Below are 24412 nucleotides of genomic sequence, written 5' to 3' on the forward strand. Positions count from 1 at the left end.
AAGAAATGCTTCAGGAATTAGAATTTTTATGCATATTAAAATTCCTTAGCTACTTAATTCTTTTTAAAGGAATTAATTAAATGGTAATTTTTAGAGCTGTTGATTCTAAATGAAATAAATTCAAAGTCATGGTTTCCTTCAGTATTATGAGTTATGCATTCTGTTATTTATTAATATAGTTTTTAGTTTGGTCTTCAGATCTATCATCTATTGAACTTTGGGAACATGGTATATTTCTCAGATCAAAAAAAGAGAGGCAGATTCCATAGCAAATAAATCTGAGAGACAAAACAAGATCTGTTTTATTCCTGGAGATGTATAATGTACATTCATATACTGAAACTCAAAAGCTGAAAAGAGATGATTTTAACTTCACTATTTATTCTAAAGTCATAGGGCCATAGAATAACTTAAGAACTAGTTATTTCTAACTAGTGGCGGTGGAATATATTTTAAGAAGCACTAATTTATTGAATTTCTTAGAGTAATTTTTTTTTTACAAAAATAGGTACTGTATTTTCCTTTAATACAATTTCAGAGTATCCATGTTTTAGGTATTAAATGAGGCACAGAAAAATGCATTTTTACCTAGTGCTCCAGTTTCTCCTGAAGACATAGGGAAGATGGATCATATCTCCAATCAGGAGAAGAAAGGAAAAGGAAATCAGTATAAGTGGGTTATTTTAACATTGCAGAGAACTAAACTAGTCTTGGAGCCTCAAAGAATAAAACTTTTAAATTCCTTGACAGTCCTTTGTTCATTCTTTCCTTTCCATTTTCATTCTGTAACACAATTTATATCCATAATTTATAGTTATGGCATAGCTGAGCAACATCAATGGCTGATGGAAATGTCTGGATACATTTATTCTCGAAGAGCCAGTGCTCATTCACCACTTTGGTAGAATATGATAATATTAGTGTGTTAGATAATCTGATCTTTTTTGCTGTCTAGATTCAATTATTCTTGATCTCTTGTCTGAATCTCATGAAGAAATTTATGCCAATATTGTCCAGATATACCTTTCTTCACTAATTTCAACATGTGATATATATATATATATATATATATATATATATTAAAGTCACATTGTCAGCGAAGTATTAGCGAGCCACATTTGTACATTTTTCTTGAATTATTCTGTTTATGATTTTATGATTTAGGGGTGTGTGTGTGTGTGTTGTGAGTGTGTACATACATAACTTCTATGCATTATGCATTCTTTATTTTTTCTTAACTAATGATTCTCAGACCTATACTGAGATACATTTTTCTCAGTGCAAGATGTATCACTGATATAGTGTTTTAATATGGTTTTAGAAAATATTGGCTTATTTTTATGGATCTTCGTGGAGTATTTTATGAAAGGAATATTATGATGGGTTTATTATTTAAAATATACATAAAATATATGCAGTGCTTGATCCAGTATATTTTTACATTTTTACTCAAATCAATAAAGCACTCTTCTTTTCTTTTTTTATAGAGCAATGAAGTTGTCTACTACAATGCCAAGGATGATCTTGATGTGAGTATTAAAAGTTTTACATTAAATTTCGAGATAAACTGAATTATGCTAGGATGACTGGCTTTATAGAACAAGCTGACGTAGCAGGTTCAGTTTTCCAGAAAACGTTCTCTAGCATAAACAGAATACTGGTTTGACCTAACAAGGTAGTGATGGATTTTAGGGTTTATGTGATCTTTAATAAATTGTCTTTGGCATCTTTCTGGGTGGAAAAGCCAAGTGTTTCTCTGGATCTGAACTTTTGCTGTGCCCTGTGCAGACCTCAGCCCTCCACGCTGACTGTGGTATCTCACACTCCATTAGCAACATGGGCAACAGAGTTTGGATCCCATCCATCTCTGAGGCCTGACTCTTGTCACCAGGGTTACTAGGCAGGTCTTCTCTGGCCTGAACTGCACATTCCAGGGGGGGCCACTTATTTCCCCTACAATGTGAGCCACACCTGGGAAGCTGTGCCTTGCCCAACCTATCTTTTGAATCATAGTAGGTGTTCATTTCAATATGCCTTTTTCAATAAATGACTGTAATGTACATATTCAGGTGATTTTCAAACATGGATTATTTTAGCACAAATAAGTTACTTCTAATATTGCCACATTTGAGCAGACTTGAGGGAGACATTTTAATGACTCAGTTATAGTGGAAGCATTTGCAAAATTATAAAAAAAAAAGTTTACACTTAAGTTCATTTAAATTCTAATATATTTGACTTTTATATCATGAAAAAAATATTTATTTACATCTATTTATCCAAAAGTGTTTGCTGAGGGCTTCTTGTATTTTTGGTATCCTTCCAAGAACTTGGGATAGATTTGTGAACAAGTCAAACAAATATAAAAAAAATTACCATTTATTATTCACACTTTTTAATCTGACTCAGAAAATATATTTATGTACTATTTTCTCCTAGCTACTTCACGGGAAAGTGAAAAACATATATAAATCAAGTGTAGCGGGCCTTTAGAAAAAAAAATTAAAAAACAACACAAGGTAGTTGGCTTGAGATGCCACACCTTTTCAAACTGCACCACTACTACTATTGCTGAACACATCATAGTTTATTGAGCACTGATCTTGCCTGCACACTCCTGACCAGTCTACACACATTCTTTTATTTAATTCCTACTATGACACTATGAAGGAAGGAGCTTCTGTTTTCTTCATTTAATAAATGAAGAACTAGGATTCTTTTAAAAAGTGTTTTCTTTTTACTAGCCATGGGTATTTTGTTAGTGCTTTCATGATAATTATTATCCTTTTATAATAATTTTATACATCATTTTAATGATGTAGGAAGTTTGTTAGGGACAAACCAACAGCTAACACAAGGTGTTTTAATAGTTTATTGATTGATGGGGCACCTGGGTGGCTCAGTGGGTTAAGAGTCTGTCTCTTGATTTTGAATCATGTCATGATCTTGATGGTCAGGTCCTGAGAGCAAGCTCAGCATCGGGCTCTGTGCTCACTGGGGCATCTTCTTGAGATTCTCCTCTCCCTCTTCCTCTGCACCCTCCCCTCCCCCCGCTTGCACTGGCTTTCTCTCTCTCTCTCTCTCTCTCTCTCTCTCCCCCTCTCCCTCTCAGAATAAATAAATCTTTTTTTTAAGATTTTTATTTATTTATTTATTTATTTATTTATTTATTTATTTATTCATAAGAGACACAGAGAGGCAGAGACACAGGCAGAGAGAGAAGCTGGCTCCACCTAGGGAGCCCAACGTGGGACTCTATCCCGGATCTCCAGGATCATGTCCTGGGCTGAAGGCGGCGCTAAACCGCTGAGCCACCCAGGAATCCCCCAAATGAATAAATTTTTAAAAAATAGTTTATTGATTTGTATTAGAATGAATATTATCTTGGGGCAGACATTTTGTTTCACTGTTAAATGGATTAGTATTTGATATTTAAAAATTATGTGGTCATTTAAAATATACATGATAAATCTTTTTCACCCTTCCTTGTGTTATACTAGTTATAGCTATTTACAAGTAGTTTGTAAAACTATGACAAAGATTTCATATTAAGTAAAGTAGTTGGATGAACATGCTTGGTCCAATCCCCCAGTTGAGTGTTGCCTAAAGATGATGATACCAAATAATCATCAAATATGTTTGCAAATATGTTTTTCTTTTCCTTAAAGCAAATAAAGAAGTCCTATTTTTGGTGTGAAATAAAATAGTTTTATTTACTTATGTCAAGTTTGCTTCTGAATTAGAAAGTTCTTTTATTTTGCATAGAAATAGTGGGTTTTCTTTGTTCAGGATTTTAACAACCATATGCATAGATGTAGATGCAGCCTTTTAGTTAGCGCCTCCCCAGTTAGTATTCAGTGGTATAATAGAATAGTACAAAGGTAAAATTCATAGTAGTCAGTCACTATGCTGCAAAGTTAGTATATGTCCATTAAAATGGAAAAGTGTGCATGGATTGTGTATTTCTACTTCTTGAGCTGTGCTCAGTGCTTAGGGCTACATCATTTGCCCATACAGATGTTTATTCATTTATCCAAAGAAAATTGTGTAGGAGAAAAAAGGATTAATACAAGTGAACCTGTTGAACTCATCATGTTTTATTGCCTTCTTCCATCCCCAAAAGTCTATAATACTACAATAGGTTATAAACGTACCTATAAGAAAGATGCATTCTCTTTCTTAGGCCAAGAGATAAGCTTTAGCAAGTGAAATCAAGACTCTATGAAAAGCAAAATATCAACTTTAAAATGTAAAACTTAAAAATGATGCACAGAAAAAAATAAAATGATGCTCAGGATTTAGAGAAAGTATTTTCAATTCTTTATATATAAATAATAACTGTGAGAATAATTCACAAAGAATATCGGATAGTAGGACTAGGGTTAGGATAGAAATGAGACTTTGCTTCACGCTTCATTCCAACCCCCAAATCATACTCACTTATAAGGCAGTAAAGCTCATTAAAATTGTTTGCCCTTCACGTAAGACATGCTCTAGGTAATTAGGTGATCCACAGATTTCATTGCAGTTCAGAATATTCTCGGAATACTAGTAGCAGGATCAAGTTTGTTGGAAAATTGTACTATTTCGTGCAAATTTTTTGAGAGCTTATTAAGAACTATAAGGTAATTTACTTTATATTTCACTGAAACTTTTCTTTTTTTATTTTTTATTTATTTTATTTTTATTTTTTTTCAATGAAACTTTTCATTAGGGAAGATTATAGTGCTTTAGAAATGATAGTTCTATTGCTCTTGTAATAAACCCTTAGACATTGAATAAAAATGAACCATGGGCAGTGATTGGTGTATTGGTTTGACTCTTATAGAGAGAACTAAAGTAAATAAATAAAAGTAACTGAAGGAGACAAAAGTTTATTTCCCTCCTGTAAACATTTTAGATATGAGACCTAATGTGGCAAGTCTCAATCTTCTAGGCTCCAGGGTCCTTTTCTCAGTTTTTCCAGCCTCTTCAGTACAGCTTTTCTATGTTGTGATCCAAGATTGCTGGTCCAACACACACACTGAGTTTTGCATCCTAGATAACAGGAAGGAGGCGCGTGGCAATAGAAGGTAAGCCGTGGGTCTTTAAGTGTATGTTTGCAGATTGTACACATCGCTCACATCTGCATCCCTTGTCCGCAGCAGCTTTGTGACCAGCCTTGCTGATTTGCATCAGGATGTGGGAATTTAATCCTCCCCAACGTAGGCATGCACTCCAACAAAACAGAGGATTCTGTTACTAAAGAGAGAATACTAATTGCAAAATAATTAGCAGCTTATGAACAGATCTTCAATTCCCTCTTCTTGACTTATTGAAGTTAATTCCGAAATGCTACTCACTTATCTGAGTGACTTCTGTCATTCAAGTTCTTCAACTTGGAACTGAGGGAAAAATTCTTTTTTTTCAAAAGATTTTATTTATTTATTAATGAGAGAGAGAGTGAGAGGCAGAGACACAGGCAGAGGGAGAAGCAGGCTCCATGCAGGGAGCCCAACGTGGGACTCGATCCTGGGTCCCCAGGATCACACCCTAAGCTGAAGGCAGATGCTCAACCACTCAGCCACCCAGGCATCCCCAAAAAACTCTTTTTTATACTACAATGTATATAAAATTATGTGCTTTATTGAATATCTCTTAGTCTCCCCTTAATGCATGTGTTTTGATCAGTATAATAGAATTATTTTCTGCAATGGAAATATTTATTATCTTACAATGAAAGAAAGTTAAGACATGTAAGTAAATGTTACACTTTGATATTCTAATTTTGGTTTACAGTAGTTACACATTTTTTTTGAAGATTGTTTCTTATCTGATGAATTTGGACTTCCATGGAGAAATTTACAAACTTTACCAGAAGTCTTGCAATAGAGGTGAATTTAATTGGCTCCAATACTCACAACTTGTAGTGCTTAACATTTTGTATATCAAATGTTAACAAATCATAATGTCATCTCATTGTTTTGGTTCACATTGGCTTGTCATCACTGTTCTTTGCCCTTTGGACTTTTTATATACTGATTTAATTATTTAAAGTAGTTTTATTACTCAAATCCATAAAACCACATCCAGTAATAAAAATAGGTAACTGGAAATTAAAGAATGGGAGTTTTATCATCTCACACATCAGCAGCTAACATCTAGTGAATAAATGAACTAGTTGGATTGGTAATATTGAGACAATATTATTGATTAATAAATTTGTCCTCATTTGTTTAAGTGGTAGTATAAATGGTTGAGAGCTATGTTTCTGTTTTAAATGTTATGCCTCCTGAAGGAGACCAAAGGATTGTAAATCTTGAGCCTGTGATTATGATTTTTAACTTTTTCTCCATTTCTGTTTTAGCAGGAAAGGATTTTTTTTTTAAGGAAAGGATTTGTTTTTCCATTATCATGCCTAGTGGTATAGTGATCATTTTCTCGATGTCCTACCTCTCTTACATCAGTCATTTTGTTTCCATGTCCATGATGAATGTATGATTTTAGACATTATTCTTAAATATTTATTTAAGAGCTTCCTGAAATGGAGCTTAAGAGCTTCACATTTTATTTTATGCTTTTACATTATCCATGTACGTTTAATGATCTATATTATTAACATGTAAATATGTGTAAAATACTATATCCCTAATTGTTTTTCAATTGTCAAGATGTTCATATCAGTTATTATTGCCTTTGTTTGGCATTTGAGACACTGATGAAATTTAACTAGTTCTTTCCTAAGTCATCGTGAATTTTATAAAGAAATGGCAGTTTCTTCTTGGAGGTACAACCAGTCTTTTTAAATTATTCCCTTGGGATCCTTCCCTAGAGTGTTACTTCCTGGAGGGCAGCTGTTGGTACTCACAGCAGGTGACTTAGTTCTTACAGCAACCAGCACATTGTAATCACTTAGTGAGGTTTTTTTCCCCCCAATAAGTCAGTGAATCAAAGTTTCAACAGAAGCTTTACTTGACACAAATACGAACTGGCTGATGATTAGCAAAGTCATAATTATATATATTCCATCTCTGTGCTCCATACTAGGTCTCATTTTTAAGGATGCCCTTTTACCACCATGCTCAATTTCAGCCCAGGCCTGTGTGTTTCTGTTATCTGAAGAATTGGAATCAAAAGACCCTGAAGAAAATGTTCCCCCTTCTCAAATGCCCACTCTTTAGCAGAAAACATACTATACATTCTATTCCATTCTTTGCCTTCAAATTACAAATATGACAGAAGCAAGAACAAATGCTTGGAAAGAAATCTGTACCATTTTGCTGTTTCCTAATCTGGAGACGGGAAAAGTCTTCCTTCACTTAAAACTAATCAGATAGAGGGCAGCCCTGGTGGCTCAGCGGTTTAGCACCACCTTCAGCCCAGGGTGTGATCCTGGAGACCCGGGGTCGAGTCCCACATCGGGCTCCCTGCATGGAGCCTGCTTCTCCCTCTGCCTGTCTCTCTCTCTCTGTCATGAATAAATAGATAAAATCTTAAAAACAAAACAAAAAAAACCTAATCAGATAGAAACCAGTCAGTGGAGGAGTACATGAAGAGATCAATAATAGTAGAGTAAAAATACTGTAGTATTAAACATGTTTCCTTTGAGATATTCTTTCAGTTACTTCACAGAAAACATTAATTATGCTTATTCTCTAAAGAAAGAACTAGTGATCTGTATGTAAAGTAGACTAAAATAAAATAATCAAAATCAATACTACTAAAATAACAATTTCACTGGATGAACTAACAAACTTGAGAGTGCAGATTATCCATCAGAAGAAAGAGGAAATATTCCCAGAATGTCAAAAATATTTTAAAAAATTGTGTGAGAAACGATAACATATGGATGGGGACGATATGCAGTGAGGTGAACCATACGTCATGTGTTCCCAAAGATCAAGTCAAAGCGTATGGATTAGAGATTAAAAAATAAATAAATAAAAAGCTTAATGGAAGAAAGCATTCAGGTTTGCAAAGAAATCTGTATATAATTGTAGATTTGAAAGGCTACAGTGTTTCTTTCATTAGAGGAGACAATACGTTTACGATGTTTAGGATACTGGACATAGGAATATTTTTTAGCAAAGATTTTTAAAGGATTTAGCCAAGATTTTCAAAACTCAAGAACATTTATACCAAAAACTTGCTCAAGGAAATCCAAGAAGAGATTTCTAGGAGGCAGCTATTTATTTAATTTGGCCTCGAATACTGTTATGCTTAGCTTACGAGTGGACTTTGAAAACAGGTGGCTGAAATTTCCCCAGCAAGTGTGAAGCTCGCGTATAGCAGAGCCAGATTCAATTACGGATACGTGTTGATGTGCTGGCACAGTGTTAAGATCAGAATGAATCTGAATGATTTTGAATGTGGTACATTCTCCAGTTTGCCACAATCCCGTTACTCCCTTGTTTTACTCTCAGCCTGTATCACCTATGCACACAACAGATAAAATAAAACAAAAATGTACAGGAGAGAATCTGTAGCATCCCAGCATTTAAGGGAAGGTGAGGGGAAGGGGGTGGGCATGTGGGATATGAATAACTGGAAATGAAGAAGGAGTAGCTTTCATAGTAGAAATAAATCATACAAAGAAGGACGTAAATTTAGTATATTTTGGATTCCAGATTAAATTTGGAATCTCCGGTTTCCTGTTATTCTTGCATGCTGGTCTATCAGCACTTAAGATTTGAATATACAGAATGATATATTCAAGTGCAATCTATTGATTTTGTTCATTATAATGATGATACATGGCCTCACTTAAGGGTAGAACAAGCGTTCAGAGGTGATCAATTATTCCTTTGGAATATAACCTTTCAGTTGGCTGCATCTGAGTTAGTCAGTTTGTGGGGAGCTGTCGGGTTATAAGCTTTTCAATGGCTGTGATATAAGACCATTCCTCAGGGGCATTTTATGATTTCTGTACTCCCATACTTAGATCAGTGGTATTTATATTCACCAGTGGGTATAAAAATACTTCGTGACAGCCAGATTTAGCTGAAGCAGTTGCTGGAATAAAGGGTAAAATTAATGTCCCTTTGGATTGCAATGGATGATGAAAAGTTATGACTATCATTATGTAAACAAATTTTCCAATCGAGACTTAAAGGTGCAGGTGTAACTGGGCTAAGTTATTTGCTGAGCCACAGTTCCGTGCTGAGCACATAGCTTACTGGAAACTTAAGACACTTATTCCTATGGCCAGTGTGCTAATTAATGTTAACATATTCTCTCCTCCAATTATGTGATCATTATGCCCTACAATTTTTTTAAATTTTATTTATTTATTCATGAGAGACACAGAGAGAGAGGCAGAGACACAGGCAGAGGGAGAAGCAGGCTCCATGCAGGTAGCCCGATGCGGGACTCAATCCCAGGACCCCGGGATCACGCCCTGAGCCAAAGGCAGACGCTCAACTGCTGAGCCACCCAGGCGTCCCACCTATTATTTTTCTAATAAAATACTAAGTATTCTTGATAAGCCAATTCAAGTACTACTTTCTCTGGAAGGTTTGTTGAGTTTTTTAGGTAGCGAATGGTATTTCCTTCCTCTGAGTGTCGTAAACTAGTTGTCACACCTGTCTGGTCTTGTGGTATAATACACCATTTGTATACAGGGATTAACTTTTCTCTTAAATTTTTAGCACCTTGAGATAAGGATCTTAGTCACTTTTTCTCTAGTATTAGTAATAGTTAGTAGGAGTAATTTTTGAGATGATACCTATTAAATTGGGTAGGTTTTATATGTTTCAATACCCATAGTACTTACATAGCATTTGTAAAAATGTGTTTACTTTTTAAAGTGGTGCTCTATTTGCAAAGTAACTAGGAAACCTCTGACAAGGATGGTGGAAGTGAAAATGTTTGGTTTCAAGGTTGGGTGGAAACAAGTTAAGATGGGAGTGGCAAAGCTGGCCTTGACCGTGGACACAGTTTTCTCATCTTTTCTCATCTAAGCCTCCCTCTCTTGGCCCTTGAAACAGTCATGAGGACCAGCAGTAATGTCAAAAAAGGCAATGTGGTTCCTCCACATCCAAAACTGATTTGAGTTGGGAATAAACAGGTTTAGAATATTTATTTCCAATTCCTTCAAGTGCCATGAGAATCAGGATTTGGGGTTCTAAGTCAGGGCAGATCTGATAAGCTAAATTTTTATGAATCTCTGTGATGATATCAGACTTATTGCATTTACTCCATCAAACTAAAGATGGTGAATCTGCACATAATTAGAATAAGTAATAGTTGCTCAATTTCATTTCTGAAGAGGTGATAGCATTAAAATGGGTACCTCTCTATGTAACATTTTTTTAAACTTTTTTTTACCAGGAAAGATATCTTAAATATATAGAAGACAGGAAAGTATAATATCTCCATAATTGCTTCCTCTATTATTTGCTTAAATATTTTATCATAAATTAGAGATATGCCATTTCATTTCTGTATACTTCTGTATGCAATTTGTTTTTCTCCTTTAAATAAATGACAAGACATACATGTATGATCATTATACACAGTGTTATACAGTGGAGGGAGCAGAGTGTGATGGTTAAGAGATTGTATTCTGCAGTGCCACTGCCTGGATTTGAATCCCAGCTCAGCCATTTTCCTAGCTAAGTGATATTGGCAGTCATATAATCTCTCTGTGTTTTACTCTCTTGATCTGTAAAATAAAGGTAATAGTAATAACTACCTCACATAGTTACTGTGAAAACTAGTTAACACATATAAAGCATGTAGAACTTTTCCATCTTATAGTAGGTAATCAGGAATGTTAATGAGCATAATTTAAAAAATAATAATTATTAATTTATTATAATAAATTTAAGATTTATTTGAAACGATTTCAGCTCCAAGTGGAACCTGTTTGTATGTGTGTATTTGCTGACAATACTGAAGGGGAATTATATTGAGCTATTTTCCATTTTATTGTTGTGAATATATATAATCCTTGAATTTGTATAAAAAACTTAAGACAATGCCTAACAATATAAATACCTGAGTAGAATCTTCAAAAAACTATTTAAAAATATAAACACTATGCAGCGATTTGTCTTCATATCTTTGTATATTTTGTCTAACCAGATTTGAAAGGAAAATTAAATGTCAAAAAATGAAAGAAAATGCTCCTAATGCAACATTTTTAAATGAAATTTCACATTCAAGTTCTCCTGAAATTTGAAATTCATTGAGGTTCTTAGTTTAGGTTTTAGAGACATCTGTCCCAACAAATCCTTAAATTCCCTGAAGGTTAGCGAAGCAGATTCCCCAGAAGGCTTGAGTTGTACCAGCAAGCTGCACTATTTTCTTAATTCCCAGAACAAGCAGAAAGAAAGCAGATCATTACAAACCCTTATTAACCTAATTCCAAGATCTATGTTTCTGACTAAATTTCAAATGAAATGATTTCAACCCCACAATTCCCATGTCGATAAGTTGAGTTGATTTATTTGGTACATTTTATCGTATTGATCGTGTTAAAAATTTGACCTGTCTGCGACATTTGGCTGGTCTCCTGAATTCCCTTGCATATTTATGTTGCTATTTATTTTCTTAGCAGAATCTTGCCTACATTAAAATTAATTCCAACATAATGCCGTATCTAAATGTCTTTTTGAAAGCCCAATCTTTCATGATTTTATTTTATTTTAGAGAGACAAATGTGATTGTAGAATGAGCTAGTAGAGGTATGTATCAAACAGCAACTCAGTCTATTCTAATTATTAATGAAAGAATTAAGCAAAAGTTTCTTTTCTTTTTTTTTACACTATCTTATAATATGCGACCTTTACTTCAGACTCTGTTGATGACTGACATTGATTCCTCACATAGGTGATGGCAGAGAAATCGAATATTAAATTGCTTCTGAATAGTAATTGGTTTAATCAGAAATGCTCTGTGTATTAGTTTAAAATAAATGGTTTAAATATTTTGGATGCTATATGTTTGGATTGTAACAATACTCAACATATATATGCTTATTCTATACTAGGCAGTAAGTGTTTTATATACAGTGCACCTTTTAAAGTCCACACTAATGCATTCGGACATATACTATTATTTTAATGATTTTCAGATAAGACAAATACAATTTAATGAGCTCAAGAGACCTGCCCAGTGTCACACACATGGTATTTGATTATGCAGGGAATTGAATGTCATGCTGATGGTATGATCCATAGCGAGAGTCATGTGTCACTATTCTTGCCACCCTGCCTCTACCTGGGGCACCTTTGGGAGATGAGAAAGGGCCCTGATGCGGCTGTTATAAGACTGAAGGTTACAATCTTTTGAGAGTTTTGATTTAAAATTTTAATTTATTATGCCTACTCATTATTCTGTCCTTGTTTAATTATTTGGTTTGTATTTTATCTAATCGGCTTCCTCATTGACAGTTATTTGTTTAAGGTGATTTGCAGTGGGTAAAATATGAGCTGTAGGATTGAAAAGATTGTTAGACTTGGCATCATAAATCCTCACTGATCTGATCCACTATCTGCAAGTGGTATTTACTATTGATACTTAAAAGTCTGCAGGCACCACTGTGTGAAATATAGCCACATTAAGGTTCGCTGGGGAGAAAACAAACAAACATGAAAGTAGTAAAAAGATAGCTTAGATTAGGTTCTGTTTCTTCTAGGATTTCTGCCTTTTGGTTTTTGAAGGTTTTAAAATTTTTTGAGTCTCTTTTGGCAGTTTTCTAACGCTTTGTGCTCTTGGGCATACACTCCTTTTGCAAGGATAGTTTAAACATTGATTCTCAGTTGTTGGGAGAAGTGGCATATATAATTCTCTTTTAGATTCCATATCCACTTCTTTCTTTTCAAAGACTTTTTATTTTAAAAAAATTGTTTTTAGAGAGAGAATGAGCCGAGGAAGGGGTCAGGGGAGAGCGAGGGAGAGAGAACCCTGAGCAGACTCCATGCCCAGTGCAGAGCCTGATGTGGGACTCCATCCCAGGGCCCTGAGATCATGGCCTGAGTTGAAACCAAGAGTTGGATGCTTAACCGACAGAGTCACCCCAGCACCCCCAGTTCTTTCTTTTCAGAAGTAGTGTATGGTACCTTTATTTAGAACTCTGTAAACATTCATTAAGTTTGGAAAATTCACTGGCATCATATGGGCATTTTATATTTAACCTGTGTAAAAGTTAGTAGGCTGCACAAAGATAGGGACTGAATTGTTTTGAATGGTATCTTCATCCTTTTTTTTTGGTTTGCACATATTAAGTGCACCTCCTGATATAAGAATATTTACTTATAAATTCTGTATATGTACTACTGAACTAGTATGTTTGTTAGTTCAGCTAATAGTTAATACTGTCAACTGATATATTTTGACAAGGCTCAAAAGAGGCTTTAAAAGTTTAGTGAGACTTTACAAAGTATAAGTTTAAGGGCATATGGCATTAAAAAATCACTATAAGATAAAAAAAATCACTATAAGAAAAAGCATAAGCATTTTTCCGGGATGGTTAGGTATTAAATGCCTTTGGAAATTATGATGACCTCATATTACCATGGGAAATATCTCGATAAGTCACATGACCATGGGGCACTATTATTCAATAATAAATATAAATCCAAATTGATAATAGTATCTTTTTTGACTGACTCGCCTAATTGAACTAGTGGGGCCACAGTTCCTATGTTGTAATGAGGCTAAAGAAGAGTCAGTGCTGGAAATAGAAGCATCATCTCTGTCCTTAACTTTTTGTTCAGTGCAGCTTCCATTACTAGCATTTGATCTTCGATAATTATGAATTTGCAAAGATCTTCTAGAATTACTGGCCCATGTGAAATAGGTTAAACCAGAGAAGGTAACACGTAAACATACATGCCAAGGATAGAGTACTACAGTGAAAGCGACCATCCAGTGAGAAGACAGCCCTTAAGATGTCAGTGTAAGGGGTTTCCTCTCTCTTCTTGTGGGACCTGCAGTGTGACAGGTGACCTGAGACCAGCTCACAGCAGTCAGTAAGGCAGGTGGAGGGGAGTGGTAAGTCAATCCATATAGTCCATATTAGAAGACTTTAATTTTTTTTCATATTTCATTTGCTAGAAATAGGAGTAAGTTCTAGTGTCTTCTTCCAACCCTCCAATGATTCTCTTGGAGACCAAGGACACATGGGACATTCATTTTCGTTTAAATTCGTATCAAAACGGTGGCCTTGATTAACGGTGAAGGAAAGTAAAAAATAAAGTCTGAAATTGAGGCGTTAATGTCCAACTGATGTTTTAATTCATGTTCGGCTACAAATTGTCTGACTGATTGATGTCTGTAGCTCTACACTACAAATGTATTGCCCTAAATTAAGGTGCAAATCACCAGGGGCAATGGCTTCGGTTAAGGAGAGACTCCCTTGGTAAATGCTTCTCTATACCAGCATTCCACCATTTACATGTTCTTGCAGTTACTTGGCATTTAAAAACAATTTGTAATAATTCGCTTTAAGTTAAAATTCATTGATTGCAGAATTAGAAATTTCAGAGCTAGAATGATTTTTACAGATCTTTTTCTCTTCTCTTTTGTTAAAAGAAAAAGAGAGAAAGAAGAAGGAAGGAGGGAAGGAAGGAAGGAAGGAAGGAAGGAAGGAAGGAAGGAAGGAAGGAAGGAAAAAGAGTGAGCAAGGTTTGAGAATTGAAATGAAAATGAGAACCTAGATTCCTGACTGACACACTGTTTGTCCATTTACCAGATTGCTTCCAACTTTTGTGCTTGCTTCATACTGAAATAGAAAAAGCATAAGTTTGGCGGCCAGGAAACATAGGTTCAAGTTTATTTATTCACTCAGAAAAACTAAAAATGTGGCAGGCTAATACAGTTCTAAGCAATAGTCTAGGTGCCAGGGATACAACTAAACAATGCCAATGAGGTCTCTTGCTCTCAGGGAGATTGTATTTTAGTGTAATGAGATTGCAAATGTAGGGCAAAGAAAAGGTTAAATAATTGCAGTTAGATTAGTGCTCTGAAGGTGATAAATGGAGTAATATATTCAGGATTCTATGGGGGTAATTTAGATGGAGGATCTCCAAGAAAGGATTTTTCAACTGTGATCTGAAAAATGCACTAGTGCTGTGAAAGGGAGTCAGGAAGACATGAGGCAAAAGAAACAGCAAGGATATTTGGACCAGGAAGAGCATGGTAGTGGAGAGACCAGAAAACAGGCCAGGTATGGTAGGAACATCATGGGCAAGGATATGAAAAGTGGAAGAGTTGTCAGGCAAGAAATACATCATATGGAGTCTTGCAGGCCATAGGCAGGTTTTCATTTCATGTGAGTATGGTGGGGATATTGCAGACCTGGAGTCTAGGCTCTATGATTATACCTTAATTATATGGCATTAGGCACTCTTTGCCTTGGATATCAAGGGAAAATGATTGATCTTCCTCCTCTGTAGTTTTTTTTTAAACCTTTTGCTCTGACAATATTTAATAAAGTATATTTGTCTATTCTAATATTTAGAATATAAAATTGTGCTTTTAATTTTTTAGAAGTAGAATGGCTTCATTTAAATGTTTTCTTTTTGAAATATAAATAAGACGGTATGGTTTCCATGGAGAAGTGCTGTATTGAACTTCTAGACTCTCTAAAATCACATAGTTCTTTTCATATGTAAGATACCATTTCATAATTCCTTAGTGGAGAAAAATATCCTATCAGCCTTTCCCCAAAATTTAGTTTAAATATTTATATATAAAATATTTATATTTAAATAACTATTTAAAATAAAATAAAACTATTTAAATATATATACATAGGATAGTATGACATGCTTTTCTTATGCAGGTGGTTTGAAAATCTCATATGCCATGTGGCATGTTTTAAACCAGGCCGCAACCCTTCCTGTGAACACACTTACCTGTATTGGGATTCCAAGGGCTCTCATTCTCCTTGTGTGCTAGGTCCTGGGATAGGTGGTTTACATACCTTCATCCATCATGCAAACTAAAATTACATCAATCTATTTTGAGGATGTTCTCAGATTTTGTATTTTAGCTTGTTTGAATGTTATCATGGTAATCTTTATCAGCAAGAACCTTAATACACTTCATTTAAGCAATGTCTATTTTGGTTTTTTAATATAATTTAATAAACAAGTTATTGCAGTGACTAGTATCCCTTTTTCAGTTAATTGAGTTTGGTTTTATTTCACATCCATACTTGTTTTTCACTCCCTGTCCTATTTGGAAACAGTATATATACAGTGTGTATGTGTGTGTGTGTATATAATATAATATAATATAATATAATATAATATAATATAAAATACAATATATTGCTTTAATACCCTCTACAATACTTCTTAACTTGCTCTGTTTGTTATTGTGGAGTTTCAGCTGCTTACTCTTCCCCTTTCCCCTCAAAGTCTGATTATTTCAGCCTGTTTCTTCTATCTCTTTTGTATGTTGTAATTAGTAATAGAAGATTATGTAAAGGTTTAACAATGAATATAATCTTTAAGAACTAGAATTGTTTCGGGCACCTGGGTAGCTCAGTGGTTGAGCTTCTGCCTTCTGCTCAAGGCATGATCTCGGAGGTCCAGGATCCAGTCCCCCATGGGGCTCCCTGCAGAGAGCCTGCTTCTCCCTCTGCCTGTGTCTCTGCCTCTCTCTGTGTGTCTGTCATGAATAAATAAATAAAATCTTTAAAAAAAAGAACTAGAATTGTTTCTTTGATTTTTCTTTTGACTACTAATGTTATAAATTTGCTTTTCATGTTAACCTTAAAACTTTTTTATTAATGCATTGAGTAAATTGCTTCTGAAGAATTAATGTCATACTTTTTCTGCAAGGTAAACCTGAGGAATTATAACTTTTTAATTACCTGAAGAACTGGAGAAATCCTCTGAATTCATTTTTTAAAACCTCTTGTTTCTTCATCGAACATATTATGATTCGCTAAACTCATACATTTCTGCAAAGGCAATATGGGCATTTATTAAATTTATAATTTAAAAATGCTCTTCTTATGATTTAGTAAAACAAAGTTCAAATGTTATATTGATTCTTTACTATGTAATTTAGACTGTCCTTCAATTTGTGTTTCTTTTCTAATACTAGTCATCCAGGGGATACTTCCCTGAATCAGACCATCTTCAAGGTGAAAATAGCAACGTAAACCAATTAAGTCAAGAGACACAACAATGTTCTTACTGCCACTGTAACTGGATTCATTATTTAATATTCAGCTTGGCCTTACAACCTGACCAGAATGATTAGGCTGGATGATGCTCAGCACCTTTTTCTCTCTATTCATTATTCATTAATTTGGCATGGTCAGCTGGCAGGTGTTTTGATGAATTTCCATTTCTAATTGATGCAAATGACTTACTACTAAAAAGAAGACTTTCAGGGCACCTGATTGGCTCAGTCAGATAAGCATCCAACTCTTAGTTTCAGTTTAGGTCATGATCTCGGGGTTGGGAGATTGAGCACTGAGTCAGGCTCTGCACTCCATACAGACTCTGCTTGAGATTCTCTCTCCCCCTCTCCCTCTGCCCTTTACATCTCTCTCTCTTTCTCTCTCTCTGTCAAATAAATAAATCTTAAAAAGAAGGAGGCTTTCCTCTGTAGGGTCAGAACAGGTACCCAGCTTTAACTAATGGAACATCACAGAATGGTTAAGATACCAACGGTAAACTAGTGGTTACATAGGCAACATTGCTTTTTAATCCATGGAGTTGATGCCAACATCCTGGTATAACAGACTTTTTAGATTTAGTGACTAAGAAAGTCCTTTTTAAATATAATATATGCATGGTAATTATTTATATTGGATGATATAATATGCCTAAAGGGCATATATCCAAATTTTTATTTGATATTGGGAATACTAGTAAAACTAACAACTAACTAAATAACTAAATAAATAAATATCTAAAATCAGTTATGGCTACATTGTGTTAAAGTTGCAGATCTCTATTATAAAAATATCTATGAAATAGTTATGAAAAAGAAAAAGATGTGTTTAGAGGCAGAAATTTTAAAACACATACTGGAGAAGTGTACACCAGGCTCTAGTCTCTAGTTATGTAAGTATTTGGATCATTACACAAGAACTAATCTATTTAACTCTTTTCACTAGGGAGATCGAAATACCAATTGTGTTACTTACATAGAGAGTCTCAGTGAACCATTCTTACTCAGTATCAACTAATACTTGCACAGTGTTATGGAACACAGAAAAATAAGAGAGCAAGGGAGCTGAACTTAACCATGGTATGATTGTGAACAGAGTTTCTAGTTGAGCATGTGCAATGTGAATTGTGACAGTGATTAAGATACTTTCTATTGCAATTTAGGTAAAATATATATAAGCTTTTATTTTCTAAACATTTTGCTATCAGTTAAAAAAATAAACATTCTATCAGTAGAATATTTTTTACATGTTAAGTTCATGTGATAAAGGTAACAAGATATTAAAAACAAATATATTAGTATAAATACCAATTTTATCAATGTTTCATTTGAGATCAATATATTAAATATGCAAGAGCCTTTTGCGTCTGTCACAGACTTATTATTTTGCCTTTCCAAATTAAATTTGCTAATATGTACTGCTTGTGAAATTGAATGGCCTACCCATTCAAAACTGGCTTGTACTTGGGTCTTTGAGTGATCTAATCTATTATTTAATGACTGGAATTATATTGAGATGCATAGTATGAGAAACATACTTATCATGTTTCACTTGTGTGTTCTAATAAATGCATTCAATTATATTTTACAGTAGGCCCATTCAGTTTCTCTGTATACATTTATATATGGTAGTCTGTAGAATTCAAGAGACAAATTTATGGGGGAAAATGTTGGAAAGAGATATGCTTATTTTTTCTTCTTGTATGTTCTGGTAAATAGGAAATTTCAATTGCAGGAGAATTTATTTGAAACTTTTAATTAACATATTAAACAACATATGTTAAGCTTTTCTTCAAATTCCTTTTCTCACTTTTTTTGTATCTAATATTTGCTATATTTTCATTATATCATATAATGCCATAATATATCAAGATGGGCAGAGACATAGCTAGTGATGGTATCATCATAAGTCACAGTAATTTCGTAGGTTTAAGAAAATAAATGAGGTACATTTAGAAAGTCTAATATCTTCATGAAAATAATTCATGGAGACTATAACAGGGAGAACCACAGAGAGAAGCTGTATTATTTTTTTTCTTTATATACTTACCAACTGTGCATTAAAACTAGTCCTGATACATGATTATACAAATTGAGAAAATTGAGAAGTACATTATTAATTTTTTAAAATTATTTTGAAAACTACCTTATTGTTTTAGTTATTCCTAAAAGCTCTTTATATGGTGATTTAAAAGTGTAAGAATCTCTATAAAGTGTATTTAAAACTTGGTGCTTAAAAAAATAAAAATAAAAAACTTGCTATTTTTAAGTGTGAGAGGATTCAGAGGAAACAACTTTTACTTTAGTAAGATAATCATATAATGCTTAATAGCACTCTACAAAGGACATAAAACAAAATTTAACATTTTTTCATTACAATCACATGTTCATTGTATTATTGGAAAAAGCAAGAGAATACAAACATGAAACATAGTTATATTTCATAACTATAAAACCAACAATAGTGCTTGTACCATTTACTCTGTATTCATCCATCATTTCTCCCTCTACCTCTTTCTCTCAAAATAATAGATCTTTTTTCCTCCTTTTTGCTTAACATTTCCTTTTTAAAGTTACACAGTTTATATGTGCATTCCCAATGTAATCAGTCATTTATATTACTTAATAACACACGATTGTATCTCTGATAATTGTGACGTGCTATTGTTGAACATTTAACTTGTTTCCCGATTTAGATAGTGAATGGCATTTCTCTAAATATCTCAGGATACTAATGTGTTCTTTAGTCATTTAAGTTTTCAGAGCTGTATGGACAGTTGTGCATTTAGTTCTTCGTAAACCTGCTGACTTCATGTTGTTGGCACTTTCTTCCAGTCTTCTTAGGAAATTTTCTGGTTGTCCAATTATGTCTTTTCTCTTGTTTATCACTTGTATCATCACTGTAGTGTGCTGCCAAAAAGAGTCCAATTTGATTTGTTTTTTTCAGTTTGGTTTTGAGGAGATTACCTTTGGAAGATGGAAAACAGTGTCTAACATTGAGTTGAAAATAAAAGTATGAACTTAAATTTTAAAAAGGGCAGAGTTTAAAATAACTGTATTTGAACTGAAAAAAATATTTAACATAATTAGCAAAAACAACAAAACCATTACAGAGATACATTTTGGATAAATGAATGTGATTCTCTTTTCCTGCCAGGGGAGGGCCATAAGCTAATTCAGTATCAAAAGCCTAGTTTGAATAGGTAGAAAATTAATCTTCAACCTTAAACTCCTATGGGCTTTTCTTGAATCATTATTGATTGGAGCTTACCTGCTACCTCAGGAGACAGAAATGGTTGCAGTTAGGATGTAATTGTGCTTAGTTACAGAAGATCCTTTCTGGTATACTTTATTTTTAAAACAAAACAAAACAAAAATTTACAAATGGAAAGCTTGCAAAAATCAAGGGAACATGATACAAAATAATCCTTCATTGCTGGCTTTTGGCAGTCATGTTTACCATAAGTGGTCAAGCCAAGAATTGTCTGCAACTGCATATAAAATTTTAGTAACATAGATAGTGAAATTTATATTGAGGGGTAATTTTAATTCAATTGTATTTAAAGGAATAAATTCCGTTCTGTAAATGCATATTTTAATAAGTACCGTGTATGAAAAAGCTCTGGTGTCCTTAGGATGATCCTGAGTGACTCCAACATTGAAGAAATGAGGAGAGAAGTTAGATTTTAATGTGAATAATATAAAGATAATGCTAATTCTGATGCCCGAATATAATTTGTGTACCTGATGTCATCATGGTACTGTATTCTACTTATTTATTTATTTTTTACAATATTTCTTCTACGGGGTTTCTTTTTTTTACTGTGATATACTTAATATATAGCATAATAGTTTCAAGTGTATGACACAATTACTGATACTGGTATATATTGCAAAATGAGTAGCACAGTAAGTCTAGTTAGATGTCATCATGGTACTATATATATATATACATATACATATATATTAAGATTTTACTTATTTGAGAGAGCAGAGGCACATGAGCAGGGGAGGGGCAGAGGGAGAAGCCGACTCCCCTCTAAGCAGGGAGCCAGACATAGGACTCTATTCTGGGACTCAGGATTGTGACCTGAGCCGAAGGCAGATGCTTAACCGAGTGAGCCACCCAGGCACCCCAGTACTGTATTTTTAAATATTCTTATACATCTATTTTTTTTTGAAGACTGTGCATTTGTCAAATGAAGAATGAATGTGGAGTATCTGTTATCTTAAGTTGTAACATTCTTTTTATTGTCTGTCTTCTCTAATACAGCCTGAAAAAAATGAGAGTGAGCCAGGCAGCCAGAGGATAAAACCTGTTTTTATTGATGATGCTAATTTTGGACGACAGATATCCTATCAACATGCAGCAGTCCATATCCCCACTGACATCTATGAGGGCTGTAAGTAAACGGATTTGGACTGCTGTTGGAATACCGCGGTCTTGTCTGTTTTTGTTCTCCGATTTGGTACCGTTTTGTTTAAGTGTCCTGTAAGATTCTGTGCTCAACTCCCTATAAAAGAAATTCGATTTTCATGAGCAGTTTATGTTCATGTAGCCGCACCCTGAATATTTGTAGGAGAGTCCACATCCTTTGGAGATGTCCTTCCACCCCATTGTTGAGGAAGTCATTCTGCCTTCCCAATGGCCATCAAAACTGAAAATTAGTAAAATTGGGTTTTTAAAAAATCCAAATTACGTAGCACAAGTGTTTATAATGCAAGTATACTTACACAAAGTGTAAAGGGAGAGAGCGGTACATTTCAGATTTAAAACCCACATCTTAAGTGTATGTGTCTGGCTGCCTCACCGCAGCTTATAGATAAAGCACGTGCCTCCCAATACGCTGTGGGCTCAAGATGAATGTGGGAGAAAGACTGAAGTGGAGAACCACTGAGTGGAAGACTTGCTGAGAAGGCTCCACTGAGAGAAAGAGAGGGAAGGAGCTCCTTAGGCGGACAGGGCAGGGCCTGGGCCAGGGCCCAAGATGCCCTCTGTTAGTAAGGGCAGAGCCTGGAAGCTGGTGAGGAATTGCCCCGAGGGCAGTTTGCATGGATGAAGACCACCCGAGACCCAGAGAGCAGGGTCCTTGTTCAGTCACGCCTCTGTGTTCCGGGTCCACCATTCTCTAGGCAGTTCCTACTCTGCCTTCTTGCCTAAGTAACGGGTAAGAAGAAGGGACCACTTGAGATCTTTAAAGTGTGTTTCTTCTGTTCCCCTTAAGTAGAGAGGCTGTGCGGTGATTGGATACCCAGAACCGCGTGGGGTCTGGAGCCAGGTGGCCTGAGTTCAAAACTAGATCTTTGTACTTTTTAAAAGATGTTATTTACTTGAGAGACAGAGAAAGAGAGAGAGAGAGAGAGAGAGAGAGATTGAGCGCAAGCAGGGAAGGGGGGCGGTGTGCAGAGGGAGGAAGAGGAGCAGACTCCTCGCTGAGCAGGGAGCCTGAAGCGGGGCTCCAACCCCCGACCCGAGGATCATGACCTGAGCTGGCAGTAGACACCTGATCGCCTGAGCCACCCAGGCGCCCCGTCACATGCAGTATTTTTTCTCTCACAAATCCTTTAAATTTCTGGGCAAGGGTTTTCTCACCTGTAGAATGGGGTTAAGATTACTAACCTAAAAGATGACTGAGGTTAAAGTAAGTTAATCCACTTGTTTTCCAGCCTAGTAGTAGGTACTATTTAACTGTTTATTGTTACTGTTCATTACAATTGAAGTTTATTTAAGCACAGGGGACTGAGTACAGGACTAAGAAAATAAATGATGATTTGTATTTTGGATTCACTCTGAGATTGATTAAGAGAATTTGAAGTGCATGTGTCATTCTTTTCATAACAAATCTCATCTTGATCAAATTATTGTGTTCTGTTTTTTAATTTTTTAAAAATATATAATGTTTTTTTCCTATCAGTTCTTTTAAGATATTAAATGTATGATCTTTCACTATTGACAATAGAAACAAAATGATGTGTATAGGTAGTTTCTATTGTTACATGAGAATTAAACATTAGACTTACAGCATTACTGCGAATTCCTTTTAGGAATTACCTGGGATTTAAGTTCAGATTTTTTCTTTTAACTTGGCTTATTGTGTACTTTTTAAAAGAATTCTCTTGATACTTGCAATTACATTTTGTAACTGTTAAAACTATTCAGATCATACTGAGCTATATGATACTCATTCTTCAAAAAATATTTCATCTGTATTCATTTCAGATTTTTTATCACCAGTTGTTTTTTTTTTTGGTATGCCAACAAAATAATCTTATAACTTAAAGATTGTATCTTTCTGTTGAATTCACATTAGAAGAACAAACATACCGGCTGGATATAGAAGTTTTGAGTCAAAATATTTTTTTGTCCTACTCTTACGGATATCCTTGGTACTGTTTTTTTGACCTGTATTACTATGTTGAAGAAACTGTAGGCCAGGGTCAGTGTTTTCAGTTTGTTACAAAGCTGTCATTATTGTATTTCTGTTTTGTTGCCTCATATTTGGGGATTTTTTTTCTTCTAAAAATCAGTATTATTAAGAAGATACTCAAAGTCACTGATTTTACATAGCATAAGTGCACACAAATAATTTATGTAATACTTTGTCAAAATATTTATTTGGGGGATGCTTGGGTGGCTCGGCGGTTGAGCATCTGCCTTCGGCTCAGAGCGTGATTCTAGGGTCCAGGATTGAGTCCCACGTTGGGTTCCCTGCAGGGAGCCTGCTTCTCCCTCTGCCTGTGTCTCTGCCTCTCTCTCTGTGTCTCATGAATACATAAATAAAATATTTAAAAAAATGGAATATATATTTACATGGAGAACTTGTATGTAAAAGAAACTAAAGCAAGAACCACTATGACTGAAATAAATAGGGCATGAATGGAACCCTGGCTCCTTCACCACCTACGTTCTTAGAGAGGAAGTCTGTCCAGGATTAGCAGACAAGATGGATTCTCTGAGCGAGTCCATAGATTGCTGTTTATCATTCCCAAAGAAAAGAAAAATAAGGTTAACTGTATTATGGTTTGAATCTGCTTGCTTGTGGATCCAGCAGTTTGGGGAGGTAGGGATGGGTGCTTTGGAGAGCTTTGCCTGAGTGCTGGTTCTCCCTAATTCTCCCCAAGGTTGATAGGGCAGCAAGAGCCAGTGGGCCACAGCACTGTTCTTTGCTGGGCATGAACACCTTTCACTGGTGAGGCTTGGAAAGAGGCCTTGCGCATAGTTCCTGGTGTGTATGGCACATGAGGTGCCCCTCTATGGCCTGGAGCTTACTTCCTGGTCATGAGACAGCAC

General features: G+C 34.9%; 1 protein-coding gene across 8 annotated transcripts in view; it reads left to right on the forward strand.

Annotated features, from left to right (window-relative positions):
• The window catches only part of CACNA2D1 (calcium voltage-gated channel auxiliary subunit alpha2delta 1), a 478954-nt gene that overhangs the window by 283996 nt on the left and 170546 nt on the right, over positions 1–24412 (forward strand). For all 8 annotated transcript variants that reach the window (XM_072759815.1, XM_072759809.1, XM_072759808.1 and 5 more), the window contains exons 5-6: positions 1488–1529; positions 21395–21524. In XM_072759815.1, coding sequence (XP_072615916.1) covers positions 1488–1529; positions 21395–21524 — 172 coding nt within the window. The remainder of the gene's footprint in view (positions 1–1487; positions 1530–21394; positions 21525–24412) is intronic.

This window comes from Vulpes vulpes, chromosome 5, assembly GCF_048418805.1.
Source record: "Vulpes vulpes isolate BD-2025 chromosome 5, VulVul3, whole genome shotgun sequence".
Classification (NCBI taxonomy): domain Eukaryota; kingdom Metazoa; phylum Chordata; class Mammalia; order Carnivora; family Canidae; genus Vulpes; species Vulpes vulpes.